Source organism: Rhipicephalus microplus, chromosome 5 (assembly GCF_043290135.1).
Source record: "Rhipicephalus microplus isolate Deutch F79 chromosome 5, USDA_Rmic, whole genome shotgun sequence".
In the NCBI taxonomy this organism is placed as follows: domain Eukaryota; kingdom Metazoa; phylum Arthropoda; class Arachnida; order Ixodida; family Ixodidae; genus Rhipicephalus; species Rhipicephalus microplus.
In genome coordinates this window covers 95,257,530-95,269,072 of record NC_134704.1, presented here as the reverse complement: position 1 = coordinate 95,269,072, position 11,543 = coordinate 95,257,530, and the positions used below count along the sequence as shown (strand labels likewise).

The following is an 11,543-nucleotide window of genomic DNA, read 5'->3' as shown; positions in this document are numbered from 1 at the left end:
TTCACAATAATGCCAGGGAAGTGGCTTCACAGGTATGCGTGGGGATTTTTTTTTCCAGTCTGTGTATATATATATATTTTTTTATGGTTTGGACCCAGAGGTGCGGATTAGATAAAGTTATACTCGAGAAATTATGGTATTGATGTAAGGAGCGTATCAATATCTTCTACATAGCTGGGCATACTTGTCCGGTGCTGACTCACCTCAGCTAGCAGGGGGCAGTCACAAAATCAAGTCCCACTAATGCCGGCACAGTGAAGATTGTGGGAGTGGAGGGGATGGAGGAGAGACAGCTTGGACAAAGTGCCACCTACGCTTCCATTTGAAAGAACGCCTTTCCCATAGCCCATATATGGTCATTTCTGAAGAGGATTCGACATCAAGTTTACAGATCGGCCCCACACCTGCTTGCTTCACTGCAAAGGATGTCGAAAGAGGATAGTCTTTTGTCTGGAAACGCTGCATGACATATGAACGCCATCTGACAGTAATGTCAAGAAACTAGTTTTCTAGAATGCAGAGTAGGTGGCAGCACTGTGTCGTTTTAGCGAAGCATGAGAAACAGTTGCTCTTTCGTTCATCGGGCTCTTGTTACAATCTGAATACACATTCACTGTAATATAACAAGGGCCTCAACCACCATCACTGTCACCGGAGTCATGACAGCGAGCATAGAGTAGCTGCTTACAAATGGCTAGGTGAATGTTCTGTGGAAGCAAAGAATAACAGTTACCACCGTCTGTCTCATTAATTGACTTCATTGCTTGTTATTGTGATAGCAATAAGTATATATTTAAAAATAAAGTAACACTACACAATACTCATTTGTTGATGTTGGGCGCAAATAAGCATAATATTTGCTTTTTGATTAACAATGTTCACTAGTATGAACGCAACCAGAAGATCAAGATGGGGTGTTGCTCAGCAAGGGGTTAAACTATCGCTCTGGTGGCTGAATGGAGTGACACACAAAAACAGAAAGACAAGCTCACAGACAGGCAGAGGAAAATTTCCATGTCGGAACTATCCCAAGAAAGACTATTGTCTTTAAAAAAACATGTGAGTTTATACAAGGACAAATAATCTAGGTGCCGGTTCTGAAATAAAATTTCAATTTCATGGGGATGTTCCAACTCGTAGTGACCACAATGCAGTGCCTCTCATGCACCCACACACACACGCACAAAATTTTTCAGACAATTTCAGTCTCTGTAGCTTACACAAACAAAGCGCTATGAATTGAAATAGATGACAAAATTATGCAAGTACGACTTCGCAAACTCGCAAAACTGTATTTTATGTGAAGCCGAAACCGCAGTCAAAAGGCCCATGGACAGCGTGTTTGAGACTGTGGCTTCATAGTATGCCTCCACCTGAATGTTGGTTTTCTGTTTGGATGTCACACTTGGCTTGCCCCTTGCGATGCTGTACGAAGGGGTGATGTCGGGCTTCTTTACTATACATTCGCCTACTTTGATTATTGCGAGCCCTGCAAGAACTATAGTGAACTACCATATTTTCTTGCATATAACACGCACCCTTAACTTTAACTTATGATGCTCATAATTATGATGCTTATGTTTAAGCACATTTGCCCTTTTTTTTTGTGCACGGATTGCATGTGAGAAAATATAGTACATATTTTGTTCACTATAAAGAGAACAGGCAGGGTCATCTGCCTTGTGGAGGCAATTACGTTAAAAAAGGGATTGAAGAAGCAAACAGCGACTCTGCACTAAAGGCCAACGAACTCAACGAGTAATCATAGGAGAAAGCACACAGATGTGACACGGTAGTTTTTACTCACAGTGCATGGTGCTCTCCTAATTACACCATTTGCTTTCCCAAATTCATGTGGGAAAGTCATACTAGGTATCAACGAGAATGGCTTCATTGTGCAAGTTTGTACGAATTGCAAGATGGCAGACCTAGGTGCTGCCTTACAAATGTATGCGTTCCCTTTCAGAGGCTTATATAGCTGAACCTCTTAACAATGATCTCTAATACAGCACATTACAGGTTATAGTGAACTAATATGAGCTTTGGTTGGTCACACTTCATTTTAGTAACATCTATTCTCTTTATAAAGGAAATTAAAAAATGAGAGCTGCCGAGATATCAGCTACGAAGAAGAATATATTCGGTTTGCACAAGGTTCAAGACTAAAAATGCAGCACAAAAAGCTAAATAAATATTGAAAGACAACTCGCAACCACTCCTTTTTTTTCAAGTGTGGTTGCCCATTGTTGTAAAAATTCATCAGGTCAAGATACATCCTCCTCCGAATAAATATGAATGCACGCCTGTTGTGTCAAACAAACTTTGTTCTGTCACAGTTTCGCCTTGTCATGTTTAAGTCAACGTAGTTAGGATTGCCTCAAGGCGACAGGTAAGGATTACTGTATTTATGATGGTTTAGAAGCCTTTTATAATGTGCTAGTATCTAGGATTTTTGTACAAGTTAGGTTACAGATTTCATATCTCTGCTGTGACAGCAAATATCGAGCATAAAGAACTTATTGATGGTCCCAATGCTACTTCAGGCGTTCGACTGTACATTAACTCTAGGCAAACTATGTTGCGGCAGGAAATGCAGGTGAGATACTTCACACACCAGACAAACACCGCCTCCAGGCCGCTGGTTCTCGAGCACTGTGGGAATAGATGTTATGAGAAACAGGCAGTGCACAGGTCATGCTAGTAATGATATTATTTTTATAGCATGTCATTCATGTTCCTCACATGTTGTGCTATGCAAATTGTGATATCATCATCATCATCAGACTGACTAAGCCAAAGGTAGGACGAAGGCCCTTTCCATGTTCCAACAGTCAACTCGATCCTGTGCTTGCTGCTGCCTCTTTATACCCACAAACTCCTTAATCTCATCTGACCACTTATGTTTCTGCGTACCCCTCACACGCTTGCCTTCTCTGAGAATTCTGTCAGTTACCCTTAATGATCAGCGGTTATCCTACCTATGTGCCTGGCCCATGTTCATTTCTTATTTATTTCAACTATGACATCCTTAACCCCAGTTTGCTCCCTAACCCACTCTGCTCTCTTCTTGTCTCTTGAGGTTACACCTATCATTTTCCTTTCCACCACTCGCTGCATCATCCTCAATTTAAACTGAACCCTCTTTGTAAGCCTCCCGGTTTCTGCTCCGTAAGTACTGGCAAGATGCAGCTGCTATAAACCTTCCTCTTGAGGGATAGTGGCAATCCACCATTCATGATTTGAGAATGCTTGCCGAATGTGCTCCGCCCCATTATTATTCTTCTAGTTACTTCAATCTCATGGTCCGGCTCAGCGGTTACTATCAGTCCTAAGTAGACGTACTCCTTTACAACTTCAATTGCACGGCTGCCTATCTCAAAGCGCAACAATTGTGATATATATGAGGCTAACGAAATGGCCACGAGAGCATAGAAATGCAGGTAACTAGATTATGATTTGCAAGAAATTAATTTAATTAATTATGTTCGTCACTCATTGATGTCATGCTGCATAAGTTTTGGTGTACGGCCACGATAGCACGAAGATGACTGAATAATGAACTGGCTTGTCTGGTAATCATTGAACACCAGCGTGCAACAGGGAATTGAGCGAGAGCACCAGGGAGTGCTATACATGCCGTTGCGCTGTAGTTTCCAAATTAAAAAGATAAAACAACACGAAAGTCTAAGAGAATTGGTCATGATAGAGTAGGACGGTGATTCACTGAAAAAGTGTGTAAACGTTGCAAAAGATAGGCACTTTTTTGTACTTATGCATGGCTGTCACAACAGCTGCAGGAACACTACTGGAAAGCAACTGTTTTGAAAAATATGCTCATTCTCATACAAGCCAAAATAAACAGTTTCAGATTAGGGCACGCAAGGGCAGAGTTTGTCCAGTACACACGTTTTCCTGTGACTTGGAAAGTGTGACGGGATCCCTGCCACACCTTTTCTAATATCTATTAAGTAGCTTCATTAAAAGAATTTTATTGCCTCACGAATGAATAGCACAAAATTATTTTTAGATCTGTCATGTACAAGCGGGATAATAGAGATTTGTCATACACTGTAATTGCTTTCTCTCTTCTCCAGAGTTGGATGACATGAGAGGGAGAAGTTATGTGACGTGCAAGTCATGATCTTCACTTTTTGTTTACTTTGAAAGCGTAGGGCTTATCTTTAATGTGCTGGCGGGTATGTGGTGTCCTCTTGTGGCAACCATGGTAACTATGCAGGTCACGATGCTCAAATCAGCCAATGGCCGTGAATTCGGGAATAAGGTGCGGTCATTTAGGTATATGAATCCCTTTGTATAAAAAAGAGGAAACAATTCCTAGCTGACATTGAGCATTGTTTTTTCTGGGCTGTGTGCTTCGTTCGCATGTTGTCAGTAGCCTTGACTATCAATTGACACTGCAGAAACAATGCTTCGAACCTCAACTACTAAATTTCCGCTCCTTTGTATGTGTCTTGGGAGGGAGCAGGATGACAGCTGCCACTAAGAGGGGTGCAATGCCTGTCCGTGTCTTTTTAAAGACGATTCTTTCTTGGGGACCTTCGACAAAAGAAATTTTGGTCTGCCTGTCTGTACATTTGTCTGTTTGTCCGCCCTAACGATATCTTGAACGGCACCAAACGGCCAACCCCATCCGTAGCGCCCACCAATATTGCTCAAGGTTTAGCATTCATAGTTGTGTGATTGTAAATAAAAAAGTAATTATTGTGCATATCTGAGGTGCCACAACAACGCTTTGATGTTTTCTATGTCTGCCTTTATACTAGAAGAGGCACACACAAGTAACTCTAAGGAATGTAGCGTTTAATCGCGCTGCGCTGACAGTGCAACGCGATGCTCAAAAAGGTGCTTCCAACGCTTTGCTACGACGTCACCGTGGTGGCACCTGCCCGTCGCTTTGCGTTCTACACCTTATCACCAACAAGACGGGCGCACATCTTTCTCTGCAGGCTGCACGCCTTCGTTTTCGAAGATAACTGCCAGATGGCACTTGTGTCTAACGTGCCTCAATGCGCTCGTTCGCCTCCGCTACATACTCGAGGCACTCTAATGCAGTGCCTGCAGAATACCATTCACCGATTTTCTTGTGCAGAACATCAAATAAACCATCTTGGTAGGAAGCGCAGCCACTATTGCACAGAACACACAACACAAGCGCTTCCTTCAATACAAGTGTAATAGTGGCTGCACTTTCTACCAAGATGAATTCATACCAACTGGCCTGATACAATTGTTTATCAAATAAAGTTTTTGTTCACTCTCTCCAGACACAAGACTATCGTCTTTAGACGACATTTGCTGTGTGACATGCAGAGTTGAAACCAATTTTTCAGACACGTGAATAAATCAATTTTATATTGCCAGTCCTAACTAACGACAAGCAGTGGCAATCTGTGCATAACTAGATGCACATTTGCAGCATTCACTTCATTCAAAACGAAACGAGTTTAATGGCTCACCGCTCGGAGAATACTGAAAATAAAAATCTCACCTCCTCTCATACATAGCCGTCCATGGTGGTTTTCATTTGCACTATGCATTTCCCGACGACGTCTGGGTCCTGTACCGCTCAGCAGTGGCTCTTTTCTGACTTCGCAACTCATACGTGTTGGTGCCAAACGACTGCCATAGAACAACCTGTTAACATCTGTGCTATCATCATCAGTGCAACGAATGAACTCTAGAAAATTTTGTGCTGGTGTTGTGGGGAAGGACATCTGAACGCTGGCCACACGGTGTCGAAAGAGCCACCAGCTTGCGTTCGACTGGTATTTGTGTGTTGTAAAATGCCTTCTTCGTGTGAACATCATCAACTTTTCTTTTTGCTGGCACGCTAGTTTTAATGTTCAGCTTGCTCAGTGGCAGTGCACAAAGCTCTAGGGACCCTAGTGCTCAGGCACACCATGTCACACGTTGATTTGTATACATTACCGAGAAAAACTTCCTTCAAAGATGTAATTGATGACAGTCTATCAATTACTTCACCATAAAAGTAAATTTGGAATCACCGAAATGTAATCATATACTCATCCACAAGGTTCAACCAGGGGCATTACAGTGTCGCTAAAAAAAAACACCAAGTTTGCTGTTATACTACTTATCAACAATGTAATAGACTTCGTGTGACTGTTTGCTTTAAAAAATAGTTCCATTGCGATGAGAATGATTGAGCAAATAGTAGTCATTCCAAAATGGGCAACAAGTAATTAATTACACCTACGTTGTTTTCTAGAAGCCTGACCACAATAAATGTAAACATGGTAGCAGCAGATTCCCATGGGAAATTGTCTGTAGTGCATTATTTGCAATTGCGTCTTGATATGTGGCGACACTAGTCCTTGATTATTTAAGGGCGGTCAACAGGATTGATGGCCATAATTGAACAGTCATTGTATATAGGCCAAGCACTGGTAGTATACAGTGTGTTTCAGCTGAAAAGCATGGAGCAATAAAAAATTAAAAATGAGCGCTAGGCTTCAACTAGTGTGGTATTGTTCTTGGCAGTATGTAGTGCATCAGAATATTTTTTTATCTACCAAGCATGGTAATTAACAAATTGCTCAATAAACTTCTTAAATACTGACTACACAGAGACAATTTCAACACAAAACTCCTAACTCCAGAAATAACAAAATTTTCAATTTATGGTAAGGTAATGATGCTGTTCAATTTTTTTGCAGTGTTTGTTTGAAGTGCACAAACTTTAACAAATACCACGTGATTGCTGCTCAATGCACGACACTTTCAGTGTCCTCAAATTTAAGTTGAATGAATTAGCAAAGGCTTCTCACGCAAGTGAAGTATTCTACTACAACTTAACAGTGAAGTTGTAATAGAACATCTACGACTAATTTGTGTAGTCGGAAGCCATACATTGTGTCAGCAAGGCCACCCGTGCACCCCATTCCCACGCAAGCGTGTGCGACGTGAGTGCCGAGACCAGTGTTTACAGCAGCAGTGTTTGGCGCATACTAGAGTGGAGGAGATCACTCATGCCATGTTCACCTGCATCAACAGCTGGAAGAGAAAGATATTCAAAGCCGTTTTGACTTTTGCAGCTGGATACTCATACGGAAAGAACATAATGCCGGCTTCCTAAAGAACATAATCTGGTGCAATAAAACCCGATTCTCGCGCAATGCCCAAGTCAATGTTTGCAATGGCCATTACTGGAGTGCTACAAATCCTCACTGGCTGTTGCAGTCACAACACCAGGTGCGGTGGTCTTTCATGTGTTCAGTGCGGCATTTACTATGACCCAGTCTTTTTCGCTGGAACACTCGCCGCAGTGACCGCAGAACACTACATCAGCAAAATACTAAATGGCCAACTGAGTGACCTCACCAGCAACCTTCCTCTAGCACAGCTTGGGAATATCTGGTTCCAGCAAGAAGCTCTTTTGCACAGCTGCGAACGGACTCGAACGTGGCTTCATTGAGAATCTCCTGAGAAATGCATCGGCTGTCCTAGACTTGTAGAGTGGCCCGCAAGATCTACGGAGACTCCGCTGGATGTCTTTCTATAGGTATATATTAAAAACCACGTCTACACTGAAGCCATAACAACGCCCGCAAGACTAATGTCTAAAATAGCAGACCGTGTTCCACTCTATTACTCTATAAACGCTGCTAAACGCCACAGAAAATGTGCTGACTCGATGTAGGTTGTGTATAGGGGCTGATGGAGGGCTGTTAAAGTAGGCTATGTAACTGCCCATGACGTCACAATAAAAGCACTTGGGACTCTGCAATTACGCTGATCTCTTTCCAACACCTACCTTTCCTATTATTTAAGAATTAGCTACAATAGCACAGCACACTTCTTTATTCGTTGTTTACTTATACGCACTGCGCTCTAACAGACGAGTATTAAACATGAATCTTTAAATGAAGGCGAAGTATGGCAATAAGCTTTTGAACCCACAGCCAACCGTGCCGTATCGCTTGCAAGTATCAAGTAGAGCAATCACACGTAATCAATGCAAATATGATGAAAAACTTCTAGAATAATTCCCATTGAAGTCTTTATATTCTTCCTTTATCACAATGTCACCCTTCTCCCCGCCATTATGTTTGATCTTTGGCCCAAAAAGAAAAACCGCCAGGCCTGCGCGGAACGTGCAGTGGTTGCGGTGCAAGCTGAAAGAGCAGCCTTTCAGAGCCCTTTCTAAACTCTCTTTGGGTAACTGCTACAAGCACACTTGCTGGGTACCCACTACACCATAAATAATAATCTTAGTGCACCATGCCAACATTCACTATGCTATCCTTCGTTATTCTTCGAAGAAGCGTGGTATTCAGTACACACTTGCTAGGAATTTTGTGCAATTTTTATGCAGCGGCTAATGACAAAGAATTATGTCTTAAGTGGGTATGCGCCACACTTAATAGGTGATCAAGAACAAACTTTTGTAATGGGTTGGAGCATCAGACGACCCATCCGTTATGCAATTCGCATTGTGTGAGGCCTTGATGATTCGTTAATATTGTAAAACACCTTATTAGTCATATTAACATGATTCCTTTCCCCGAGAAACCTGGCTACAGAAAAGGGCCTACTTCAGACGAGTCTAATCAGCCCCAAAGGAAAGTGGTCTGGGCAGCAAGTTGGCTTCCAAAGAATAGGTGCCTACATACTGCCTCGCCGTTTCGTTCCAGGGCAATAAGTAGCATAGACAAAAAAATAAGGCCACCTGCAGTCTTAGAAACAAAATACGGGCACCCATCTGCACAGTCAAGAACACTGGGATTTGAACATGTTCAAGCCAGTATTGTCAAGAGACCATGAAATAGCTGCGTTTAAAAAGTGTCGTTTACTTCTTATCCATTGGGGCTGTAGGGGGACATGACAGAGCATATCTTGTATGCATCAGTAATTACCAAACCTTTGTGAATTTTCCTCTAACATTTCATCCCTGAACACAGCCCTAGCCTAGCCTACCAGATTAAAGTTGATGCAGTATGTGCTTTGTTAGATCCAATATTTTACAGTCACACTATCGAGTTGGCGCATATGCTTTTCCAGCCCTTTCTTACTACTACTTAATTTTAAGGCGTACATAGACGAATTTGCCTATTTACAGTGAGCGCAGATATGTGCATGTTTTATACTGTGTCTAGAAGGCAGGACAATCTGCAAGACATGTTTTCCCCGATCTGCTCTTTAATACCTTCATTTTCAAGGAAGAACAACACAAGTAGAACACTTCTGCAAACAGTAGACAAGTTAAGTGTAGGTCAGTACACTTTGCCTTCACAAGGCTTTAAGTTGGAAGGCAAAAGGTGTCGGTCAGCAAAAGGTTTAGCAGTGCAAAAACATTCTGTGTGCTCAGCAAAGTTCTTCTAAACATACACTTGCCTCATCTTTTTTTTTTTTAGAGTGCAAATACTACAGGATGATTAATGACGTTCATGAGCACTTTTGTGCATGGGTTGAGTAGAACATTTGTTACATCACTGTGGTAAAGCTGGGTTTGGTAACTGGATGCCCAATAGGGGAATAAAAAAAAACATATATTTCAGGAGATTCAGTGGTAGCATGCTTTAAACAACATTTTCCTGCAAGAAGGAACTGTTGTGAAAAACTTGAGAAATGGAATGCATTGTTTAAACTTCTGCCGACACTGTGGACCCCTGGAAAGACTGCTTGCCTCAGAAGCCAGTACTCCATGACCAAGAACAGAGCAGACCACAAGAACAGTGAAAAAAGAGTTATACTGCCTATGTCTCTTTTTAGCGTTTCAAGTGATTAGTGCTACTACTACTACACTCATCACTTGCCATGGACTCGCTATCGAACTCTCTCAAATTAGAACTGGTGAGTATTCTGTGATAGTATAATGCTTTGGAAGTCTCAACACTTCCGGCTGCTTCTACTATGTGGCCAGTTCTTTGCAACCACTTGCCATGGGCATGCTAGAAGTGCACTGCATAACCAGTGCTTTTGGAGGCAACAGTTAAGCTTGCAGTCGAAGCAGGCCACTGCACTAGTGGTGGGTGTTACAATGACATTTGTTTTGTAAGTAGCCAGTGCTGTCCGCTCATAAGGCAGAAGCAGAAACGTCTGTACGAAAAAGATTACGGAGGGAGTGCGAAGAACTGGGAACATTATCGTAACAGATGATCAAGCTGAGCTCGGTGGCACTCGCAAACGAAGCGGAAGAAAACCCTGCATAATATTAGTAATATTGTAATTTTTTTTTGTGCGTTCGGGATCTTGGTCTGCAGTACTGCGGACGGTGAAGCACACCGAAACGAGCCAGCTCAACGGCAGATGCTTTCTCAAACTTCCACTGTACAAGACCTCCCCCCCCCCCCCCCCCAAAAAAAAAAAAAGTGCGACTATGCTGGCTGCGCCGAGTACACAGTAGATGTTTCTTGTGTCCAAATAACCAGCAAGTGGCACTGCGCTTTTATTACTGCAACGCGCCCTTGAGCTTGTCCATGATGCGGGCCCATTTGGTGGTCGGTATGACGAGGACCTTGCGAATCTGTTTCATCTCTTCGTCTTCCTCCTTCCAGTCGCCGCCGACTGCGGTACCCGTCTCCGGCGTCACGTTGTACTCAAACTGAAGCTCGGCTTCTTCTTCGAACAGCTCCTCTTCGGCGTTGGCAAACACGGCGCCGCCCTCGTCGTTCTCCGACGTCTTGTACTGCTTGCATATGACCAAGAGGTGCGTGAAGTCGTACTTCTTTCCAGCCGCCTTGGCCGCCTCGACGTCTCGCGCGAGGGCGTCGTACAGAGGCAGAGCGATCCGCGGCGGTATGTTCACGAAGCGCTCGCTGATCACCAGGCCGATCTGGTAGCCGTCCTCTGTGAAGTACTCGTCAAACTTGGCCGCCAGTCCGCTGGCCGAAACGCGGCACTGATCGCGAAGGAGAGTCACGATCTGCTGAACGCACTCCCGTTGCCGGCTCTCCGTCACGTTGACTACGCTCATGACGCCGAAGACGCCGTCTTCGTCCTCCTGCATGGCTTCGTCGTCGTCGTCGTCCACATCGTCATCGCACTGCTTAATCACGCTGGCGACGAAGTTTCGCTCCAGAATGAGGTTGGTCAGATCCGAGAGGTTGACACGTGCCTTGAGGAACAGTTGCTGCAGCAGCCTCTTGATGCCGTGGAAGTCCGAGTCGTCCGGTGTGCGAGCCTCAAAGTCGACGTTTACCTCGGTGTCGACCAGCTCGTCTTGCTCGGAGTCGGTATCCTCATTTTGCGACTCGTTCGAGCCGTCGCTTTCCTCGTCTTCGCCGAGTCTTTTCTGCCGCTTTGACATCGCCATGTTCCTTCCACACATTGGCAAATTGAATGGTTACAGTGTTTCCGACTTGGGTGTCAACTTCAGAAACATTGCGCTAGAACCAGCCAATTTTATTGTACGTCGTGCAGTCGTGAAAAATACTCTGAACAGTAACAAACACCTTTCTATTAAATAAAATTTGCTTACTGACGTTCGCAAAATTTATTAGTGCTAAAACATCTATAACGTACTTACGAAATTGTGAAATCAGAAATTCGTAATTAATAAT

The 11,543-nt window shown here is 43.4% G+C and overlaps 1 protein-coding gene across 1 annotated transcript; it reads right to left on the bottom strand.

Annotated features, from left to right (window-relative positions):
* Positions 1–10,390: 10,390 nt before the first annotated feature.
* LOC119174328 (BRCA2 and CDKN1A-interacting protein) lies at positions 10,391–11,334 on the bottom strand. Its single transcript, XM_037425185.2, has one exon. It carries the CDS (start codon positions 11,309–11,311, stop codon positions 10,433–10,435), a length of 879 nt encoding a protein of 292 aa, XP_037281082.1. The 5' UTR covers positions 11,312–11,334; the 3' UTR covers positions 10,391–10,432.
* Between the last annotated feature and the right edge of the window lie 209 nt (positions 11,335–11,543).